Here is a 24,043-nt window from a genome sequence, read left to right as displayed (position 1 = left end):
GCACCTTCTACCAGGGTCTTGGTGCCTGAGCTGTTCCCCACGCCCAGAGGGTGCTTCCTCCTGAGCCCCCAGCTCAGAGCCCGAGCTCCAGGGCAGGGCCATCTGCCTGCAAGTGACCGCTCTCCATGGCCCTCAGGACAGTGTCTCCTGCCTCAACTCTTTCAGTCACCCTGAGGAGGAAGCCCCACAGACGGCATCACCACACACTGCCTCATCAGACTGAGGCTTAGCAGACTCGGAGGTAACAAAAATGGTGGACTGGTTGGGCGCGGAGGCTCACTCCTGGAATCCCAGCGCTTTGGGAGGCCGAGGCAGGTGGATCACTTGAGGTCAGGAGTTTGAGAACAGCCTGGTCAATATGGCGAAACTCCATCTCTACTAAAAATACAAAACTTAGCCAGAAATGGTAGTTAATGCCTGTAATCCTAGCTACTTGGGAGGCTGAAGCAGGAGAATTATTTGAACCCAGGAGGTGGAGGCTGCAGTGAGTCGAGATTGCGCCACTGCACTCCAGCCTGGGTGACAAGAGTGAAACTTGTCAGGAGATTGAGACCATCCTGGCTAACACGGTGAAACCCCGTCTCTACTAATACAAAAAATTAGCCGGGTGTGGTGGCGGGCGCCTGTAATCCCAGCTACTCGGGACGCCAAGGCAGGAGGATGGCGTGAACCTGGGAGGCGGAGTTTGCAGTGAGCCAAGATCGCACCACTGCACTCAAGCCTGGGCGACAGAGTGAGACTCCGTCTCAACAAAAAAAAAAAAAAAAATTACTTTTAAAGTTTTCAAGAAAAAGTTCTTAAATTGTGAATTATTCTCCAACACAAAACCAGACTAAACCCGAAACACTCTAGTTGGAGGAAAGCCGATCTTTGCACTATGGCCCCGTGGGGTCTGCAGCTTCACTCTGGACAGAAACCCTGGATCTGTAACTGCAGTCTCACCCTCAGCACTGCTGTCAGCCGAGAAGGGTCTCCGGCTCGGCCTCTCTGTGCCCCCTCAGCAGAAAGAACATAAGGGATTTCTTATCTCTACCCCAGGACGTTCCAGCTATTTAGTTATTATTAAAAAATAGTAATACAGTAGTTGTTTTACCAGGAAATTCAGCTTCGGAAGACAACCTTTTGAAAAAAAAAAAGTTGTCGGCTGGACACAGTGGCTCATGAGGTCAGGAGATCAAGACCATCCTGGCTAACATGTTGAAACCCGTTTTGTATTTTGTACTAAAATACAAAAAATTAGCCAGGTGTGGCTGGGCACGGTGGCTCATGCCTGTAATCCCAGCGCTGCGGGAGGCCGAGGCCAGTGGATCGTGAGATCAGGAGATTGAGACCATCCTGGCTAACATGGTGAAACCCTGTCTCTACTAAACATACCAAAAAAAAAATTAGCCAGCGTGGTGGCAGGCGCCTGTAGTCCCAGCTGCTCAGGAGGCTGACGTGGAAGAATGGTGTGAACCTGGGAGGCGGCGCTGGCAGTGAGCCGAGACCATGCCACTGCACTCCAGCCTGGGGACACAGCGAGACTCCGTCTCTGTCGGATGCACTGGGGCAGGCCCCGTCTGAAGGACGCTGGCAGCGCGACATTCTCCTAACAATGCAGCTGAACTGTCTACTGAAAAACGGAGGATAAAGACCCCATCCAGAGACCAGTGGTCACTATGGACTGTCGCCGGGAGGGTAAAGACCCCATCCAGAGACCAGTGGTCACTACGGACTGTCCCCAGCAGCGATCCTCCTGGGGACCACCAGGCTATGTCAGTGGTGAGAACTCAGCAGGTCTGGGGGACGTGAGGTGGCCACGGAGACCACGGATCAGCGCCCAGGGCCTCTGAAGAGAAATGAGGAGGAGGTGCAGCCCCAGGGAGAGGAGCGGGTCTGAGATTCACCATCAGCAAAAAACGAAGCTGAGCACGAGGCAGATCGGGACCACTCAGGGGTCCCCATGAGCCCTCGCCGCCCACCCACACCCATATGACGTGGCTGCTCTTGGGATAAACCACCCAGGTCCCAAGGTGCCAGGACACACCAGGAAACGCCCCAAACAGAGCTCGGTACCGCTTTTCTTTACCAACATTTTCTCCTTTCACTCCTTAGGGGCCTTAGTGGGACCAGAGCATCCTGGGGAGTTAGAATGAGCGCAGCCGTCCCCAGCTACCCATCCCACAGGAGAGCCCAGAGAGGCCGGGGCCACACTGCCCTGCTATGAGGCCCAGGCCCCTCTCGGAGTCATGGGGGACGTGAAAGGGCACCCACAGGCACTGCCATGCCGGTGTGGCTGGCACCAGGGACCACACACTGTCCCACCACGGCCTGAAGAAAAGCCACGTCGGGTGCAGCATGCTGGCCACAGGCACTGGGCCATCAGAACAAGAGCCATGGCTAGCCCAGCACCATCTTGGGTCAGCTGCTGCCGGCGCCAGCCCCACGCACCCCCAACCACCGCCCTTGGCCTCTCCTTGGCAAACCGTGGATGGGAGCAGAGGCTTCCTTGACATCAAGTCTCTTGAAGGTGTTCCTGGCTCCGTGGAAGCCGTGGTCCTTCCCCGGAAAGGCCACACCATCTTCCCTGCACGTATGACTCCTCCCAGAGCACGCCAAGTGCTGCTGCCCCGACAGACACACCCACGGGGGGATGGGACACACAGGAACATGCAGAACCCGACAGCCGTGCCCCTGCCACAGACACAGAAGATTCCCCACCTCAGAGGGGAGGGCAGAGGTATCAAAGGTCAGGGTAGAGCTGGGTCAATCCGTTTCCACGGCAGAACACAAAGCACCAACACAGGAGGCTCCGGTCTCTGCGGTCCTGGTGCGTGGCAGGGATGAGACAGCCTTGGCGGTGCTGGTGGAGCTCCCGGGAGCCTCGCTCCAGGGAGGACAGAGCTGCAGCTCAGCACAGTGACTGCCGAGGGCGCTGACCCAGATGCCAACAGCCTCGGCAGCGGCACCTCGGCCAAGAAAGGAAGAACCAGTGCTGCAGGGGCCAGGCAGCGGCTGTGGCATGCCCGTCTGGAGGGAGTATCGTGCATGTGGGTGACAAGAACACCCAAGCGTGCCACAGGTGTGGACAGCAGCTCCGAATGCAAGATGGGGTGAGAAAGGCAGGTGAACCGACCACGGCTGTGCAAAGCGCTATGCTCTGGGACCCCTGAATGCACTGGGATCCACTCACCACCCTACGTCACAAGCTTGCCCGCTACTGCTTCCACATCAGCCTATCAAGAAATACATTTGGGCTGGGCACAGTGGCTCATACGTGTAACCCCAGCATTCTGGGAGGCCAAGGCAGGCAGACTGCTCGAGCTCAGGAGTCCAAGACCAGCCTGGGCAACATGGTGAAACCTTTCTACTAAACATGAAAAAATCAGGGCCGGACGCGGTGGCTCACGCCTGTAATCCCAGCACTTTGGGAGGCCAAGACGGGTGGATCACGAGGTCAGGAGATCGAGACCATCCTGGCTAACAGGGTGAAACCCCATCTCTACTAAAAATATAAAAAAAATTAGCCGGGCGCAGTGGCGGGCGCCTGTAATCCCAGCTACTGGGGAGGCTGAGGCAAGAGAATGGCGGGAACCCGGGAGGCGGAGCTTGCAGTGAGCCAAGATCGCGCCACTGCACTTTAGCCTGGGCAATAGAGCTAGACTCCATCTCAAAAAAAAAAAAAAAAATCAGGCCAGGCCTGGTGGCTCATGCCTGCAGTCCCAGCTACTCAGGAGGCTGAGGTGGGAGGACTGTTTGAGCTCAGGGACATGAGGCTACAGGGAGCCATGATGGTGCCACTGAACTCCAGCATCAAAGACAGAGCAAGACCCTGTCTCAAAAAAATAAATTCACTTGAGGCCAGGCGTGGTGGCTCACTCCTGTAATCCCAGCACTATGGGAGACCAAGGCAGGTGGATCACTTGAGGCCAGGAATTTGAGACCAGCCTGGCCAACATGGCAAAACCCCATCTCTAAGAAAAATATAAAAAGTTTGGCCGGGCACTGTGGCTCATGCCTGTAATCTCAGCACTTTGGGAGGCCAAAGCGGACAGATCACAAAGTCAGGAGATGGAGACCATTCTGGTTCACACAGCTAAACTCTGTCTTTACTAAGAATACATAAGAACTAGCCAGGTGTGGTGGCATGTGTCTGTAGTCCCAGCTACTCAGGAGGTTGAGGCAGGAGAATCACTTGAACATGGTGAAACCCATCTGCTAAAACTACAAAAAATTAGCCAGACATGGTGGCAGGTGCCTGTAATCCCAGCTACCGGGGGTGGCTGAGGCAGGAGAATCACTTAAACCCGGGAAGCAGAGCTTGCAGTGAGCTGAGACCACACCACTGCACTCTAGCCTGGGCAAAAACTGTCTCAAGAAAAAAAAAAAAATTCATTTTGATAGAGAATGCTTTTTGGCAAACCACAGAGGCTGCACAAACAGAACTCAGGAACCCCTGGAAAAGGTCTCATGGCCATCTCTGGAGCTGCTGGGCACCCAACTGTAACCACAGCCTCAACGCAGAGCCATGCAAGGCTAAGGCCAGCTCTGGGGGGTCCACCACGGCCTTGCGTCTGCAGCCACCACAAAACCACTTTGCAAACAGCATCTCACCTGCTGCAGACTAGGTGAAAACTCACAGGCTTGTCGGTCCGGACCCTGGGCTAGCTCTTGAAGATGACGGCACAGCACAGCTCTATTCTGTCCAGACCCTCAACTGACCACCAGCGACTACCTCAGCCAATCAGTTCCGTTCTACCTCTGCCGTCTCTGATGAGCAGAGCAGGCCAGTATCTCTGGCCTTATCTGAAATATCTTAAGGCTATAATTTACATTTTAGCATGAATGCTTTTTTTTTTTTTGACACAGAGTCTCCCTCTGTCGCCCAGGCTGGAGTGCAGGGGCGCGATCTCGGCTCACTGTAAGCTCTGCCTCCCAGGTTCACGCCATTCTCCTGCCTCAGCCTCCCGAGTAGCTGGGACTACAGGCACCCGCCACCACGCCCAGCTAATTTTTTATATTTTTTTCTTTAGTAGAGACGGGGTTTCACCATGTTAGCCAGGATGCTCTTGATCTCCTGACCTTGTAATTCACCCGCCTCAGCCTCCCAAAGTGCTGGGATTACAGGCGTGAGCCACTGCGCCCGGCCGGCATGAATGCTTTTTTAAAACCCAAGATCAGAGTTTCTCTGGGAATCGGTGTCTAGCTTAGGAACACATTCATTTGTTTGACAAATACCTTCTCAAAATTATTTTAAAACACAGCTGCTGCCTATAATCCTAGCTACTCGGGAGGCTGAGGCAGGAGAATCATTTGAACCTGGGAGGTGAAGGTTGCAGTGAGCCGAGATCACGCCACTGCACTCCAACCCGAGCAACAGTGCAAGACTCAAAACATAAAATAAAGGCCGGGTGCAGTGGCTCACGCCTGTAATCCCAGCACTTTGGTAGGCCGAGGCGAATGGATCACAAGGTCAGGAGATCAAGACCGTCCTGGCTAACACAGTGAAACCCCATCTCTACTAAAAACACAAACAAAATTAGCTGGGCATGCTGGCAGGTGCCTGTAGTTCCAGCTACTCGGAGGCTGAGGCAGGAGAATGTCATGAATACGGGAGGTGGAGCTTGCAGTGAGCCGAGATTGTGCCACTGCACTCCAGCCTAGGTGACAGAGTAAGACTCTGTCTCAAAAAAAAAAAAAAAAAGATCATTTCTGGGCTGGGCATGGTAGCTCACATCTGTAATCCCAGCACTTTGGGAGGCCAAGACAGGCAGATCACATGAGGTCAGGAGTTGGAGGCCAGTCTAGGCAACATAGCAAGACTCCACCTCTACAAAAAGTACAAAGAAGAGCCAGGAATCTCAGCTACTCAGGAAACTGAGGCAGGAGGATCACTTTAGCCCAAGAGGCTTCAGTGAGTCTTGATCACACCATTGCACTCCAACTCCAGCCTGGGCAAGACAGCAAGACCGTCTCTTTTTAAAAGTTTCGGCAGGGCATGGTGGCTCAAGCCTGTAATTCCAGCACTTTGGGAGGCCAAGGCAGGTGGATCACAAGGTTAGATCGAGACCATCCTGGCTAACACGGTGAAACCCTGTCTCCACTAAAAATACAAAAAATCAGCCAGGCGTGGTGGCGGGCATCTGTAGTCCCAGCTACTCAGGAGGCTGAGGCAGGAGAACGGCGTGAAACCAGGAGGCAGAGCTTGCAGTGAGCGGAGATCGCACCACTGCACTCCAGCCTGGGAGACAGAGTGAGACTCCGTCTCAAAACAGTAAGTAAATAAATAACTAAAGTTTCACATCAGCATTTCCTTTTTGGGAATTAAACTATTTATCTGGATTAGCATACACACATGGGGCCGGACACAGTGGCTCACACCTGTCATCTCAAAACTTTGGAAGGCCAAAAAAGGTGGATCACCTGAGGTCAGGAGTTTTGAGACAAGTCTGGCCAACATGGTGAAATCCCATCTCTACTAAAAATACCAAAATTAGCCAGGCGTGGTGGTACGCCGCACCTGTAATCCCAGCTACTCAGGAGGCTGAGGAAGGAGAATCGCTTGAACCCGGGAGGCAAAGATTGCAGTGAGCCGAGATGATGCCACTGCACTCCAGCAGGGGCGACAGAGTGAGACTGTCTCAAAAAAAAAATCTACCAAATTTTACTCTGAGACAAGGAAATGTCCACCGGGAAGTGGGCAGATACAGAAGTTAACCTAAAAGACAATGAATTCAGAGGACAGACATGAACAAATGAGTAATTTAAAACACAGGCCAGGTACAGTGGCAACCCCTATAATCCCGGAGCTTTGGGAGGCCAAGGAGAGCTCATCACTTGAGGTCAGGACTAGCCTGGCCAACATGGCGAAACCCTGTCTCTACTAAAAGTACAAAAATTAGCCAGGCGTGGTTGCCCATGCCTGTAACCCCAGCTACTCGGGAGGCTGAGGCAGGAAAATCGCTCGAACCTAGGGGGCGGAGCTTGCAGTGAGTCAAGATCGGGCCACTGCACTGCAGCCTGGGCGAAAGAGAGAGACTCCATCTCAATTAAAAAAAAAAAGAGGCCGGGCGTGGTGGCTCACGCCTGTAATCCCAGCACTTTGGGAGGCCAAGGCGAGCAGATCATGAGGTCAGGAGATCAAGACCATCCTGGCTAACACGGTGAAACCCCGTCTCTACTAAAAATACAAAAAAATTAGCCGGGCGTGGTGGTGGGCGCCTGTAGTCCCAGCTACTCAGGAGGCTGAGGCAGGAAAATCGCTCGAACCTAGGGGGCGGAGCTTGCAGTGAGTCAAGATCGGGCCACTGCACTGCAGCCTGGGCGAAAGAGAGAGACTCCATCTCAATTAAAAAAAAAAATAGCCGCTGGGCAAGGCATGGGCCTGTGGTCCCAGCTGCTGGGGACGGTGACGTGGGAGGATCACCTACCTGAGTCTGGGACGCCCAGGCTGTAGTGAGCTGTGATAGCACCACTGCGTTCCAGCCTGGGCAACAGAGAGACATCCTGCCTCAAAACCAAATAATAATAGTTACAATCCAAACCCCAAACGTAATTACAAAAAACTCCACAAGGACAAACGGTATGCCAGACACAGGGTTGGTCTCTAGCTGCGCAGCCAGACAAGACCCAGGAAATTGTTCGATGCATTTGCATTTCACAGGAAAAGAGTCAGGTTAACATTTAGAGCTACACATTTACTTGCTTTTGAAGACAAGCAGTTTTGCAGTTTGTAACACAAAAAGCTGGTAAACCTTCACTAACTGAAATACAAGATGAACTTTCTGTAGGATCCTGTGAGACTCGCACACACTTTCTCGTGTGGCTGAACGGGCTGCCCTGAAGCGAGGGGGAAGTGTCCAGGCTGGTGTCAGCCACCCCAGCCCTCCTTTCAGAACGGCCTCTCCCTCCTCCTCTACCTTCTGGGCCAGCGGCTGTTGCCTGGACCCCCTCACTGGGCTGAGTGACACTTCCTTAGGTCAAACTGGCCATTCATTAACTTAGAAACAGAAGTCACTTCTCTTCCCCCCAAAGGCACTCCAAGCAAGCTTGGGATGGCTTAACCAGACTCCTTTCAATCAAAAATCAAAGAATCCCGCAAGAAAGTTCATCTACGGAAAGTGGCGTCAGAGTAAAACGAAAAAAAAAATAGAGAAGCCTCTGCACGTGACCCTGGGAGCAAAGCTCGAGCCCCTCAGGACACCAGGCTTCGGCGAAGCTGCTCTACTCCACGTGCCACTGAGGCCGAGCGAGGAAGAGTCACGGCAAACAAATCTGGGACTGAGAAATAGTTCCACGTACACTCCGTGAAAGAACAAAAGGCTGTACATAAACTGGACGGTGTGGAATGGGCGGATCTGTAACACAGGAGGCAGCTATAGGCACTGGGTGGGGAATGGGCAGCAGCAGCTGAAGGCCCTGGGAGACCAAACCGCCTCAAAACCAATTGTGGTGATGGCTGCAACTCCATGAAGGTTCTGAAACCCACAGACCTGGACACGCAACTCGGGGAAGTGCATGATTTGTACATTTTATCTCAAAATGATTCTGGATAAAATGGTCAGTCCGTCCAACAAGAGAACCTGCACAGGAGAGTTCCCATTTGTCTATGAAGGTCAGGGGAGCTTAGACCCCCCTCCCTGGTCCATGTATATATACTACTACTACTACTATTATTACTTGAGACAGAGTCTCACTCTGTCGCCCTGGCTGGAGTCCTGGGGCAATCTCAGCTCACTGCAGCCTCTGCCTCCTGGGTTCCAGTGACCCTCCTGCCTCAGCCACCCGAGTAGCTGGGATTACAAGTGTATGCCACCACACCCAGCTACTTTTTGTACTTTTTTTGGAGATAGAGTTTCATTCTTGTTGCCCAGGCTGGAGTGCAATGGCGCAACTTCAGCTCACCACAACCTCCATCTCCCGGGTGCAAACAATCCTCCTATCTCAGCCTCATGAGTAGCTAGGACCACAGGCATGCACCACCATGCCTGGCTAATTTTTTATTTTTAGTAGAGACGGGGGTTTCTCCGTGTTTGTCAGGCGGCTCTCAAACTCTCGGCCTTGGGTGATCCGCCCGCCTTGGCCTCCCCAAGTGCTGGGATTACAGGCGTGAGCCACCACACCTGGCTTTTCGTACTTTTAGTATTAAGAGAGTGGGTTTACCCTGTTGGCCAGGCTGGTCTCAAACTCCTGAACTCAGGTGATCCACCTGCCTTGGTCTCCCAGCATTGGGATTACAGGTGTAAGCCACTGCATCCAGTCCCATGTACATATACTATTAATTCTCAAAAGGAAATGTCGATACAGGCCAGGTGTGGTGGCTCACGCCTGTAATCCCAGCACTTTGGGAGGCCAAGGCAGATGGTTCACGAGTTCAGGAGATTGACACCATCCTGGCTAACACAGTGAAACCCTGTCTCTACTAAAAATACAAAAAATTAGCTGGGCATGGTGGCGGCGCCTGTAGTCCCAGCTACTCGGGAGGCTGAGGCAGGAGAATGGCGTGAACCCAGGAGGTGGAGCTTGCACTGAGCGGAGATGGCGCCACCGCACTCCAGCCTGGGCGACAAAGTAAGACCCCGTCTCAAAAAAAAAAAAAAAAAAAGAAAAAAAGAAAAAAAGAAAACATCGATACGAAACTTTTTAAAAAAGAGACAGTCTTATTCTCTTCCTCAGGCTGGATGGAGTGCAACGGCACAATCACAGCTCAATGAAGCGTCCTGGGCTCAAGCGGTCTGCTGCCTCGGCTTTCTGAGTGGCTGTGAGACCAGAGGAGTGTCCACCACATCCACTTCAATTTTGTGTTTTTTTGTAGAGATGGAGGCTTGCTATGTTGCCCAGGCTGGCCTCTGGCTCCTGGGCTCAAGTGAGCCTCCTGCCTGGGTCTCCCTAGGCTGGGATTGCAGGCGTGGCCCCTGCGCAGGGCCTCGTTTAACTTCACAGAGGGTTCGCATCCCAGTGCTGCAAACCTAGACTCGCGCCCTCGACAGTCCCCAAGGGAGGTTTCAGAGGCAAGTCCCTCAACCCCTCAGGCTCACTTCTGGCTTGTGGGGAAAAAAACAATCAGCTGTCTATAGCCAAATATAGATAGTCTCTAACTTACTACGGTTCATTGTAGGGTTTTTTGACTTTAGCATGGGTTGACCAGCAGGTAACCTCACAGAAAGTCAAGAAGATTTTCATTAAGAAATGAAAGCTGAGAACAGTGGCTCATGCCTATAATCCAAGTACTCTGGAAGGCTAAGGTGTGAGGATCACTTGAGGCCAGGAGTTCAAGACAAACCTGGGTAACACAGCAAGACCCATATCCAAAAAAATAGATAAAATAAATTAAGTACTACAATACTAATAGGACAACTGGCCAAAATTTATTGAGGGCTTTAAAACACTCTGTCTCAGGCTGTGTGTGCATCTCCTAATTTAATTATCAGAAATTCTGTGAGGTTGGTACGCATCGAGAAACCCAGGCCCTGGCCATGAGGCAAGCAGGCAGATGGCAGAGGTGGTAGGGCCCCCCTCGACCCCACCTCTGAACAAGCAGCATTTTCCTCCCAAGTCACATCATCCTTTTTTTTTTTTTTTTTTTTTTTTTTTTTTTTTTTTTTTAAGACAGAGTGTCACCTGTTGCCCAGGCTGGAGCGCAGTGGCGCAATCACAGCTCACTGCAACCTCCGCCTCCCAGGTTCAAGCAATTCTGCCCCAGTCTCCGGAGTAGCTGGGATTACAGGCGTGTGCCACCATGCCTGGCTAATTTCTGCATTTTTAGTAGAAACGGGGTTTCATTATGCTGGCCAGGCTGGTCTCAAACTTCTGACCTCAAGATCTGCTTCCACTGCAGTCTGAAACCTCCTCTTGCTTCCACTGCAGTCTACAGCCATGACTTCTGCCAACACGCTGGCTGCTGGGGGGCAGATTTGCTTTGGGGCTCTCACTTGCAACAGTTACTTCCCGCAGGCCCTCTGCCCCCATCACTAACTAGGAAACGCTATCAGGGTCCTCCCGACTGCGCATCTCAACACCCGAGGCCCCACCCGGCATCGTGCTGATGTCCACAGGGAACAGCCTGGGGACTTCACTCCTTTCCAGGCCGAGGGCAGCATGTGGAAGAGCTTTAGCTAAGTGGCAGGCTCACCATTCTGCACCTTTTGCCCCCTGAGCGAAGTAAGCAAGGCGACGAAGGCACGCTCCTCCCAGCACCTCCTGAGGGGCCACCACAGGCGACAGTTTCCCACAAGAGGTCCCCAAGGCAGAGCCTGTGGCTGACAATGTCCCAGCGCACCCCCATGGCCACAGCACCCCTGCTGCCACGCCTTCCCCCCACCACACACCTAGAGCGCACGCACGCATGCAGGGCTCTTCTGGGCGGATGCTTCCTGGGAGACCGCCGACCCCTACAGTCCCTCTGTAAAGGGGGAGCTTCCAAATTCTGGGACACTGGGCTCAGCTCCTTCTTCTAGAATGACCAGAGACAGGTTCATTTTCTCCCTATAGCAAGTCCTTCCGGATGAGTCTGCTGAAGCTGGACTCAGTCCTTGCAGAACATGGCAAGTACTTCCCAGGTCCAGAACCCAGGAGGTCACAGTGGGCTGACATGAAGGGCTGAGCTTACACCAATCGAGGGAGTGTGAGGACGTGCATCACTATCTGCTTTTCTTTCTCTTACTGAATACAAGAATTTAAAAATGAACAGTGCTAACTGAAGAATAATTTTCAAAAACAGGATCTCAGGGTAAGCTTCATGGCACATCAGAGTTTAATGTGAATCATGATATGAGACAAAAGCCTCCACCAGGGTGACGGGAAGACCCAGTCCTAAACCAGACTCTTGGAAAGGGCTCTGTGGTCACCCATCGCCGTAAGGCTCAGGAGTGGAGACAGCACAGACGGGGAGCTCGCACAAAGGCATGTCAGGAGAGCCTCCTTTCCGAGGCACAGCCCGACCTGCTCCACGACAGGAGCAGAGCCATGTTGGAGCTGTGCTCCACATGGGGTGGACGAGGACATGGCCTACTGACAGTTCCTCAGAAATCCTTAGGGAGATTTTTCCAAACGCAGGTTACCAGGGCTTCTGTAGAGAGAGGGGCAGCAGGACGTGCTGCTGACGGTCCCCCGGGACTTACATCGACTCACAGTGAGCCCACGTCTCCCCCAGGATGGCTCCCAGCATCACGGCATGACAAGCACCACACTCTCCACTGCGGCACGCCCAGAAGGCTCAGCAGGCAGGCCGGGCTTGGGAGCTGACAGCAGATGCCCTGGACTCTGCCCAGCGTCCCCACCCACAACCTTCTAACTGTAACTGACAGAGGAGACAGCAGGGAGGGCAGAAGGTGCAGTGACAGCTAGGATCCAGTTCTAAGTTTTGCTAGAAAGACGTTCAGGGGCCCTTCCTGGCTACCTAATTAATCTACCTGTGTATAAGAATTTTTTTTAGCTTATTAAAAATTGCAAGAGGCCAGGCACAGTGGCTCACGCCTGTAATCCCAACACTTTGAGGCCGAGGCAGGTGGATCACGAGGTCAAGAGTTCAAGACCAGTCTGGTCAAGATGGTGAAACCCTATCTCTACTAAAAATACAAAAATTAGCCAGGCACGGTAGCGGGTGCCTGTAATCCCAACTACAACGGGAGGCTGAAGCAGAGAATCGCTTGAACTTGGGAGGGGGACGCTGCAGTGATCCGAGATTAAGCCGCTGCACTTCAGCTTGGGCAACAGGGTAAGACTCCATTAAAAAAAAAAAAAAAAAAAAAACAAGGTAACAAGAGTAGGGCCAAGCACGGTGGCTCACACCTGCAATCTCAGCACTTTGGGAGGCTGAGAAGGGTGGATCACCTGAAGTTAGGAGTTCAAGACCAGCCTGGCCAACATGGTGAAACCCCGTCTCTACTAAAAATACAAAAACTAGCCGGGTGTGGTGGCGCACACCTGTAATCCCAGCTACCTGAGAGGCTGAGGCAGGAAAATTGCTGGAACCTGGGAGGCGAATGCTGCAATGAGTCTGCAGTAAGCCAAGATCTCGCCACTGTACTCCAGCTGGGGTGAGAGTGAGACCCTGTTGGGAACAGGTGGGGATGGCAAGAGTGCCAATATGAAGACAATGTTGGGTAAGGGCAGGAATGGCAACAGTGCCAACATGAAGACAAAAGGTTTTGCATTTGACGCCTCATTCTCTTTCCATTTGGAATACGTATGGCCTCTGTTGTGAGAACTACAAATCACTCACTATAACAAAAGGAGATCCAGAAACTTTTCATTAGCATGGGGGTGACCATGAAATGCCTGGTCAAACACCTGGGCACTGATTGTCATAACCATTATGCAACTGGTGTTGCGTCCATCAGAATCTATTTGAATACTCTTCTCTCTACAGGAGTCTTAGTGGCAGACCAGTCTGCTCTGTGTCCTCCCGAAATGAAGGAACGTTCTCTCCCATTATTTCTTCTAACAGCTTGGGTAGCAAGCTCGGCCCTCTTCTTTATCTGACCTTCTAAGGACCTCACCAGATGTGTGAAGCAGCCCAGCTCCGTGTGTATCAGACATGCACGCATGTGTACACACACACATATGCACGCACACCTACCTGGCAAAGGAAATAACGGGGCAGCCCTGAAGTGTGAAAAGCAATGGGATTTTGTGGGTTCCACCTCCTCACCTAAGCATCCCCGGTTCATGCTATGTCACAACCCTCTGCTGGACCACGTCAATGTGAACCCCACACCATGTCTGTGCGCCTCACCACGCCTAATGCCATGGGTGGCACTGGAACTAACCCGTGGACGATCCGATGTACACCAGGAATAGAAACCAAGTTCTCGCAAAGACAGGAGGAGCCAGTGTGTGCACTGCACAGGGTGACACGCCTCCTGTGCCCGAGCCACACGTAACACCTTCCAGGAAGGACCACACGGGGGGTTTTTAAAGGGCAACCCGCTGGGATACAGTTCTTTGTCTTTCCTAAGAAGATCATTGTACATCTGGTCATATGTGGTTTTGAAATCATAAACATTGGGCTTGTCGGGAGCTGGTCCTGGAAGCTTCACGTGAGTCCCTGTTCCAAAGGATCGGACGCTGAATCCCCGTTTGCTGAAAGACAAAAGGAGAGAAAGAGTCACAGTCACACTAAGAAACAAAACTCCAAAAGCAAGGGATAGGAAATGGGAAAGAAAGAAAATGAGTAATTTCATTGGCTCATAGTAGAGAATATATCTTAAAATTTTTAATCTAGGCCGGGCGTGGTGGCTCGTGCCTGTAATCCCAGCACTTTAGGAGGCTGAGGCGGGCGGATCACGAGGTCAGGAGATAAAGACCAGCCAGGCCAACACGGTGAAACGCTGTCTCTACTAAAAATACAAAAATTGGCTAGGTGTGGTGGTGACTGCCTATAATCTCAACTACTTGGGAGGCTGAGGCAGGAAAATCAATTGAACCCAGGAGGCGGAGGCTGCAGTGAGCCGAGATCACGCCATTGTACTCCAGCCTGGGTGACGGAGCAAGTCTCCATTTCAAAACAAAACAAAACAAAACAAAAAACTGAATCAAATTAAATATTTAAAATATTTTGGGCCAGGCATGTGGCTCACACCTGTAATCCTAGTACTTTGGGAGGCCGAGGTGGGACAATCGCTTCAGCCCGGGAGTTTGAGACCAGCCTGGGCAACATAGCAAGACCTTGATCACAAATAATTTAAAAATCACCCAGGCATGGTAGCATGTGCCTGTGGTACCAACTACTCGGGAGGCTGAGGTGGGAGGACTGCCTGAGCCCGAGCAGGCTGTAGTAAACCGAGATCATGTCACTGCACTCCAGTCTGGACGACAGAGCAAGACCTTGTCTCAAATAAGTAAATAAAAATTCTGTAGCAAGTTGCACAAAAACAACCAAACCAGAACTGACCATTACAAAGCCACATCTGAACATCAGAGCTTGTTTAAGGCTTTACTTTCAACTGAAAGAACTAACTGATGTGGACTTGGGGAAGATTTCATCAGAACATGTTAGCCATCGACCGACGTCCTGGCTTTGGAGGATCCAAGTTCACAGGATTCCTAAGGGACTTGTAAAGGTTCAACTGCCCGCTCCACCACAGGAAACTGTCTCTCCCAGTTTCCCGACACCCCCACGATGCTGCCACCATAGGAACCGACACCCAACACCCAAAGGAGTCCCACAGGCTCAGGGGTGCTGCAGGCAGAGAACAGACGCTGCAATGGGTCCGACGGCGCTCGCACCTCGGGCTTCCTAGTCACAGGTGAGGAAACTGACCAAACACTTTTCCTAATCAACTGGAGAAAAGAACTGAACAGGAAACCTGTCAACTGCCACCAATGAGCTCCAGTTCACACCAGGAGAAAGATCGTCTCCAAACGCTGATGGAGTGCGGGTAAGATCAGAAAATTCTTCCGTCATCGCTGACAACCATACTTAAGTTTGTCACAACAAGTTACATGAAAAAAGTTAGTTTGGCGCCGGGCGCGGTGGTTCACACCTGTAATCCAGGCACTGTGGGCGGCTGAGACAAATGGATCACCTGAGGCCAGGAGTCTCAGACTAGCCTGGCCAAGAGGCAAAATCCCAACTCCGTTTCTACTAAAAAAAAAAAAAAAAAATGTAGCTGGGCGTGGTGGTGCACGCCTGTAACCCCAGCTACTCGGAAGGCTGAAGCAGGAGAATTGCTTGAACCCAGCAGGGCAGAGGTTGCAGAAACTGAAGATCATGCCACTGCACTCCAGCCTGGGCAACAGAGCAAGACTCTGTCTCAAAAAAACAACAAAAAAAGTTAGTTTGGTACAGAACACGTGTTCTTTTAAAGTCACAACTGATACTTATAATTATCTAAAAAATACAGACTTCTCATCCTACCTTTATTTATAAATCAAAAAAGGTCTGCATCTGAAGGAATCTGCCTGGCGCAGGGCGCACACACACTTCCATTAACACTAAACTCCTCTCACAGGCCTGTCATCCTTGTTCAGAAAGGTGCTGCTGTTTCGCTCCTGAGCAAGAATGACACACAAACGCATGAGAAGTTCCACATTATTTTTAAAAAAAGAAAAGTAAGGCCGGGCATGGTGACTCACGCCTATAATACCAGCACTTTGGGAGGCCAAGAAGGGGGGATCATGAGGTCAGGAGATCAAGACCATCCTGGCTAACATGGTGAAACTCTGTCTCTACTAAAAATACAAAAAATTAGTTGGGCATGGTGGCAGGCGCCTGTATAGTCCCAGCTACTTGGGAGGCTGAGGGAGGAAAATCACTTGAAACCGGGAGGCGGAGGTTGCAGTGAGCTGAGATCGCGCCACTGCACTCCAGCCTGGGCGACAAGAGCGAGACCCTGTCTCAAAAAAAAAAAAAAAATTTACTGAATGTTGAATGAGTAACAGTGTCACAAGGGAGGAAAAACTCAGGCAGAGGGGGCTGCTGGAATGTAACCAGCCTCTACGTGGATAATGGGGCAACACCCAGCAAGTGAAAACCACCTGTGCCTTTCTCACAGACACTGGCCTCTAGAAACCCACCCTATGAACACACATATGCCTCGGCAACGTGGCTGCCTCCAGGATGTCCGCTGCTGGCCTTCCACAGCCACAGACGAACAGATAAGCTGAACATCCATCCATGGGGCACGACAGGCCGTGTGGCTCCACACACACCTCCAAGGATGAGCAGAGGAAGCGACAGAGCCCGAGAGCACCCTGCTGTACAACCACACACGTCACCCACGCACACATCGAGAAGCCGTGCTTGTCTAGTGTATGTGAAACACCTGAGTCCCCCAACACTGAGGACAGTTGCGTCAGTCCTTACATCCCTAGATGTCCCGAGCTACACAACCCGGCTCCCCAAACATCTACCACACACGGCCAGAAACATGGAACAACGGCAGCAGCGATCCGTGGTACAAACCCGTGTCCACGGCACCCGGACTGTGAAATAAACGTGAAAATGCTAAAATTAAAATTCCCGACATTCAGTCATAACCACAGATCCTGATGGAAATGTGAGGCTAAAGCAATAAAGTCAACTGTTGGCTGTGACTGAGAGGGTGACGGAGGCCCAGACACAGGGCACACCACAGGCAGCACACGTGAGAAGGAACAAGCCTAAAATGACTTCCTTACCAATTCAGATGACATACAATGAAATACTTTCCACCAAAGCACAAACAAGGGCCGGACGTGGTGGTTCACTTGAGGTCAGGAGTTCGACACCAGCCTGGCCAACACGGTGAAACCCCGTCTCTGCTAAAAATACAAAAGATTAGCCAGGCGTGGTGGCGGGCTCCTGTAGTCCCAGCTACTCGGGAGGCTGAGGCAGGAGAATGGCATGAACCCGGAAGGCGGTGCTTGCAGTGAGCCAAGATTGTTCCGCCGCACTCCAGCCTCGATGACACAGCGAGACTCTGTCTCAAGAAAAAAAAAAAGCACGAACAAGCCCATGATGAGCGTGACCACAGCAGCCAAAGGAGACAGCCTGTCTCACAACACTGACAGGAGCCCACCACCTGCTGGGCGTTCCTTTCAGCAAAGCCTATTTCAAAACAAAATGCAGTTTGTTTCTCCCCCAACAAAATGTTCACAAACGGCAAAAGGCTATTTAGCAACACAAGCACTGTTCTCCTAAACGAATGCAACTGGCAGGGCAGCCAGCTTGCGCCCCAACAGTGTTTCTTACATCAAAGCAAGGACAGTTTGGAAAACACTCCTGACACCAACAAGCTTTGCCTGAAGGGCCAATGCCTTTGTACACTAATCTTCCAGACAAGGACTTATCTGGTATGCCAAATAACTATCTTTACAAGTACCAAAAACCTATCACAGGGCCTGTAATCCCAGTACTTTGTTGAGACCAAGCAGGTGGATCACTTCAGGTCAGGAGTTTGAGATCAGCCTGGCCAACATGACAAAACCCCCTCTCTACTTTAAANCCTGCTGGGCGTTCCTTTCAGCAAAGCCTATTTCAAAACAAAATGCAGTTTGTTTCTCCCCCAACAAAATGTTCACAAACGGCAAAAAGGCTATTTAGCAACACAAGCACTGTTCTCCTAAACGAATGCAACTGGCAGGGCAGCCAGCTTGCGCCCCAACAGTGTTTCTTACATCAAAGCAAGGACAGTTTGGAAAACACTCCTGACACCAACAAGCTTTGCCTGAAGGGCCAATGCCTTTGTACACTAATCTTCCAGACAAGGACTTATCTGGTATGCCAAATAACTATCTTTACAAGTACCAAAACCTATCACAGGGCCTGTAATCCCAGTACTTTGTTGAGACCAAGCAGGTGGATCACTTCAGGTCAGGAGTTTGAGATCAGCCTGGCCAACATGACAAAACCCCTCCCTTTTTTAAAAAAAAAAAAAAAAAAAAAAAGGCCCGGCGTGGTGGTGCACGCCTATAATCCCAGTTACTCCGGAGGCTGAGGCTGGTGAATCGCTTGAACCCGGGAGGCAGAGGTCACAGTGGGCCCCGTGATGGTTCCACTGCACTCCAGCCTGGGTGACAAAGTGAGACTCTGTCTCAAAAAAACCCCAAAAAACTATCATAAAGAAGCTGTCGGGTGGGCCGCGGTGGCTCACGCCTGTAATCCCAACACTTTGGGAGGCCGGGGAGGACGGATCACCTGAGGTCAGGCGTTTGAGACCAGCCTGACCAACAGGGAGAAACCCTGTCTACTAAAAATACAAAATTAGCTGTGCGTGGTGGTGCATGCCTGTAATCCCTGCTACTTGGGAGGCCAGGAGTTCAATATCAGCCTGGGCAACACAGTAAGATCCTGTCTGTAAAAATAAATAAATAAGACCAGGCATGGTGGCTCATGCCTATAATCCCAGCACTTTGGGAAGCCAAGGTGGGCGGATCACCTGAGGTCAGGAGGTCGAGACCAGCCTGGCCAACATGGTGAAATCCCGTCTCTACTAAAAATACAAAAAAATTAGCTGGGTGTGGTAGCACGTCTGTAGTCCCAGCTATGCAGGAGGTTGAGGCTGGAGAATTGCTTGAACTCAGGAGGCAGAGGCTAAAGTGAGCTGAGATCACGCCACTGCACTGGGCGACAGAGTGAGACTCCATCTCAAAAAACAAACAAACAAAAAAAACAGAAAAACAAGAACAAAAAACCCACAAAAACAAACAAACAAAAAAACTAATTGGTTCCAAGGGGACACTTTAATCCTTGGAGTACAAAGCGCAGGAGGCTCTGTGGAAACGTAAGGCAGAGTCTTCCCGCACTGCCTGAAAACATAAGGACTCCCAGGACTGGTATTTGAAACAATTTAGTCTCAAACATCAAAGATGATCACCCCAGAGAACACTGATGTCAACACTTCTTATCACTTGGATTTATCAGGAAAATAGAGTCCACGCTCATTTTCAATAGGATGAAATTGTTTCTGTTTCTGTTTTTAGAGACAGGGACTTGGTCTGTCGTCCAGGCAGGAGTTCAGTGGCACAGTCATAGCTCACTGCAGCCTCAATCTCTTGGGCTCAAAAGACCTTGGTCTCCCAAGTGGCCGGAACTATAGGCATGTACAACCACATGTGGCTAATTTTTTAAAAGTTTTGTAATGATGGGGGGGTCTCACGGTGTTGCCCAGGGCTCAAACTCCTGGGCTCAAGCAAACCTCCTCCCTCAGCCTCCCAAAGTGCTGGGACTATAGGCAGAAGAGCCACCTTGCCAGGCCCAAAATTTTCAAAGGCAGCGAGGTTCACTGATCAACTAGCTGCTGTGCATGTTCAGTTAACTACAATTCCTTGTGACAATTTTATTTCAGCTTACCTGTGCAGTTTTATGTAGTCCTACCCAACCGCATATACAATTTTCCTGCTTTTTTCACTTATCATAAGCATTTTCGAAGCTTTCCACAAACATCATTTTTAATACCTAAAAGACTCTCTAAATCTGACTTTCACAAGCTTTCCTAGCTTGTAACAGAAAAACACTATCACACAGATTTCCTAAATACGTATTAAAACCTTCTAAATAAATCCAAACGAATAGGCATAGGCAAAGGACATAAATAGGTAATCTCCAAAAGCAAAAATGCTCTGAGTGCGGTGCCTCACACCTGTAATCCAAATACTTTCGGGGGCTGAGGCAGGAGGATCATTTTAGCCCAGATATTTAAGGTTGAAGTGGTGAGCTATGATCATGACACTGCACTCCAGCCTTACCCTGGCTCGAAAACGACCCAAAAAAAGTGAAAATGACAACAGACATAAATTCCAACTTCAATAAGGCCAAGCTAGAAAACGGAGACACAGCACAACACACCCTACCCACCAGAGGCCACTGAGCAGGAGAAGTGGAGTGAAATTTCCTAAAAGTCTGGAGGATTTCCTGCCCCCTTCACCCCCGAGACCCCAGTCGTGATGTGCAAGGAAGAGCCACCTGCAAGATGGACACAAGCCACAAGCTGTGCTGTGAACCTGGGCACTCAGCGCCAACGCCACCAGCCTGTGGGTCTCTGTGGGGAACGCCCCCCCCCAAAATCGGACTGCCAAATTCTCCCATTTGACCGGGGAATTATGGAAAATTATTTGTATCAATAAAGAAAATAAAGCACCTCGTGACAAAAAAAGGAAACTAATGATGTTAATATTAACTATGGAGCAGACAACAGAATCAGCGCTTATCTCCCTGATGCGTGAACACACGAAGAGACAAATGGCGCTTCAGAGGAACCACTTTCATTTTCTACAGTAAGAATTTCTGCAACAAGCAGGCCGGGCGCGGCGGCTCACGCCTGGAATCCCAGCACCTTGGGAGGCTGAGGCGGGCGGATCACCTGAGGTCTGGAGTTAGAGATCAGCCTGGCCAGCATGGTGAAACTCCGTCTCTACCAAAAAGAAAAAGAAAATGCCGGACGCGGTGGCTCACGCCTGTAATCCCAGCACTTTGGGAGGCCGAGACGGGCGGAGCACGAGGTCAGGAGATCGAGACCATCCTGGCTAACCTGGTGAAACCCCGTCCCTACTAAAAATAAAAAAAAAAAGGCCGGGCGCGGTGGATCACGCCTGTAATCCCAGTACTTTGGGAGGACGAGGCGGGCGGATCACGAGGTCAGGAGATCGAGACCATCCTGGCTAAGACGATGAAACCCCGTCTCTACTAAAAATGCAAAAAATTAGCCAGGCGTGGCGGCGGGCGCCTGTAGTCCCAGCTACTTGGTAGGATGAGGCAGGAGAATGGCGTGAACCTGAGAGGTGGAGCTTGCAGCGAGCCGAGATCGCGCCACTGCACTCCAGCCTAACTGAGCGAGACTCCATCTAAAAAAAAAAAAAATTAGCCAGACATGGTGGCGACGCCTGTAGTCTCAGCTACTCGGGAGGCAGAGGTAGGAGAATGGCGTGAACCCGGGAGGCGGAGCTTGCAGTGAGGCGAGATGGCGCCACTGCACTCCGGCCTAGGCCACAGAGCGAGACTCCGTCTCAAAAAAAACAAAAACAAAAAAATTAGCCGGGCGTGGTAGCACGCACCTGTAATCCCAGCCACTCCGGAGGCTGAGGCGGGAGAATCGCTTGAACTCGGGAGGCAGAGGTTGCAGTGAGCCGAGATCGCGCTACTGCACTCCAGCCTGGGCGACAGAGCAAGACTCCATCTCAGAAAAAAAAAGAAAAAAAGAGAATCAGCAGATCACGAACACTTGACACTGTTTTTTTTTGGGGGGGGGGGCGGTTTGGTCGCGAACTCTCGGCCTCCCAAAGTGCTGGGATTACACGCGTAAGCCACTGTGCTTGGCCCGCGTGACACTGCTAAAAAGAGAAAAAAAAAGAGGGACTGCTAATATTCCCAAGTTGCTCAGGAAAGTTATAGCTGGGTTGCAATAAAAGGAGTGAGACACTGTTTTCGTTTAAACTTCACGTAGGTAACTTTGGGGGGGAAAAGACGTTTCAATTGTGTCTTACTATCAAAGTTGACACATATACCAAATTTTCACTGTAAGTAAAGTGGTCAGTTTCAGTTTGCTATGTGACTGAACAAACTACTTGTATCAAGCAGAAATAAACTTTCATTAGACAGATGCTACGCAAAAGTCACAGAAGACCAGTTAGCAGCGAATTTAAACCAGCAGAGCCAAACCAAATCCTGGTTGTATTCCAGAAACTACCGGTTGGAGGCGTTCCAGGGAGGAAGAGAGGATTTTTTGCTAAAGAAAACAAGAAGTACCAAACACACAAATCCATGGTATTAAAAAAATAGACCGCTTTCTTATTTACAACATCGTTCTTTGCCGAGGTTATGTTGTGCGCGTGTCCAGCAAAGGTAGCCAACGACGCACACGAAATAACCACGATCGGCCGCCGCCGCCCAGCCCCTCACCTTGCCCGCTACCCTCGCACCCCTCGCCCGGCCTCGGGGAGCTCGAAGGACCACCGGACAGCGGGCGTCTCGTCCCGGAACCTGCGTTCCCCGCGATGCCCACCCGCGTATGGGCGCCGCGCGCTACTGTCCAGCTGCCATCCCAACCAGCAGACCCTCGAGCGCAGCCCGGCCTCCTCTCAGGGCGCCCGGCGCGGGCCAGGGGGAACCGGGGAGGCGGGCGGGCCGGTCGCCGGAGCGGAGCGCGCGGGGCCAGGGCGGAGCCCAACTACCTGAGGATGTTGTGCGCCTCCATGCTCCGGTTCTGGTTGCTTGAGCACACCACCGCCACCCGCAGCGGGGACGACGGCATGGCTGCGGCCCCACAGCCCGCGGCTCTCCCGCTTGGGTTCCCACCCCACCGCAGCGCTTCCGCGCGAGCAAAATGGCGGCCGCCGCGGCCGGAAGCGGGCGACGCGAAAGCGGCGGCGCAGCGTGCGGCGTCTGCGCGGCGACCTCACAGCCCACCCCGGGCGCCGGGCCGCGGACGGAGCGCAAGCACTGGCCTTCGGGAGCGCTGCACTCAGCGAGGCCGGGGGCGGCCAACGCCGCGCCGGCCCCCGGCGTCCGCAGCAGAGACCCGCACTCCACAAGCACCGTCTGAGCGTCACGGCGCTCAGCGCCGGCGTCCTGACGTCAGCACCCCGCGCCGGCGCCTAGTGTGACGCGCGCCGCGCCGAATGCCCAGACGTCACAAGGTGTCGCCGCTGCGTTTGAGAATGATGTGAGATGCCGCGCTTACCCGAGAGAGCATTGAGGACCGTTCCACGGCCCGGCGTCTTGTGTCCTGAGACGATTTTTTGCGTTCCCTCGGTCCCCGTGGGGCCCATAGTTCTCACTTCTGCCACCCTAGAGTCGCCGCGCTTCACTAGATCTACTCCCTCCGCTGTCCCGAAGAGCCACAGACATTCCTGAATTCTGAGGCTCGCTCCCGTCCCGTGTCGCTGTTACCGTCCTCCGGCCCCGGCTCATACAAGCAGGAGCACATCGCTCTTTTATGAAAGCCCTTCAACATTTAACCTTTAAAAGCGAGGGCCGACCTGTGACAGACCTGGCTGCGAGTGCACGTCGACTAGGGTCTTCCTCGCCTCGGGCTTCCTTGGAGAGGCCGCCTGCTGGTCTGAGATGTGGTCAAGTTACGGTGTATTCAGTCAGCGCGAGTGTGCTGTCCCCCAGCGGTGCCTGTCTGCCTGGATGCAGCATCACGGTGGGCAGTGGGTGGATGTTTTGCTGTGGGAGCGCCACGGACGGGAGAGGGAATTATAATGATTGTCAACCTCATAACAGGCTCTCGGCCGGGCGCGGTGGCTCACGCCTGTAATCCCAGCACTTTGGGAAGCCGAGGCTAGTGGATCACGAGGTCAGGAGATCGAGACCATCCTGGCCAAGATGGTGAAACCCTGTCTCTACTAAAAATACAAAAATTAGCTGGGCGTGGTGGTGCACGCCGGTCATCCCAGGTAATCGGGAGGCTGAGGCAAGAGAATCGCTTGAACCTGGGAGTCAGAGGTTGCAGTGAGCCGAGATCTCGCCACTGCACCCCAGCCTGGCGACAGAGCGAGACTCCGTCTCAAAAAAAAAAAAGAAAAAAAAAACTTCTCTAACTGAAAATATTTATTTGGGAATAGGACGTTGGCGACTATGCCTGCCATAGTAAACGATTTGCGCATTCAGGAAAGTAACGGTTTTTAAAGAAAAAATGAAGAG

The 24,043-nt window shown here is 51.9% G+C and overlaps 1 protein-coding gene across 4 annotated transcripts in view; it reads right to left on the bottom strand.

Annotated features, from left to right (window-relative positions):
- The window catches only part of SSU72 (SSU72 homolog, RNA polymerase II CTD phosphatase), a 33,591-nt gene extending 10,628 nt beyond the window's left edge, over positions 1 to 22,963 (bottom strand). For 3 of the 4 annotated variants that reach the window (XM_017882519.1, XM_017882521.1, XM_017882520.1), the window contains exons 1-2: positions 22,570 to 22,963; positions 13,749 to 14,061 (exon numbers count right to left, since the gene is read on the bottom strand). In XM_017882519.1, coding sequence (XP_017738008.1) covers positions 13,749 to 14,061; positions 22,570 to 22,649 — 393 coding nt within the window. In that variant the 5' untranslated portion in view covers positions 22,650 to 22,963. The remainder of the gene's footprint in view (positions 1 to 13,748; positions 14,062 to 22,569) is intronic. The other variant, XM_017882522.1, reaches the window with a different exon arrangement.
- Between the last annotated feature and the right edge of the window lie 1,080 nt (positions 22,964 to 24,043).

This window comes from Rhinopithecus bieti, unplaced genomic scaffold, assembly GCF_001698545.2.
Source record: "Rhinopithecus bieti isolate Rb0 unplaced genomic scaffold, ASM169854v2 scaffold_13351, whole genome shotgun sequence".
NCBI lineage: Eukaryota > Metazoa > Chordata > Mammalia > Primates > Cercopithecidae > Rhinopithecus > Rhinopithecus bieti.
This window is presented reverse-complemented; position numbering and strand designations above follow the sequence as displayed.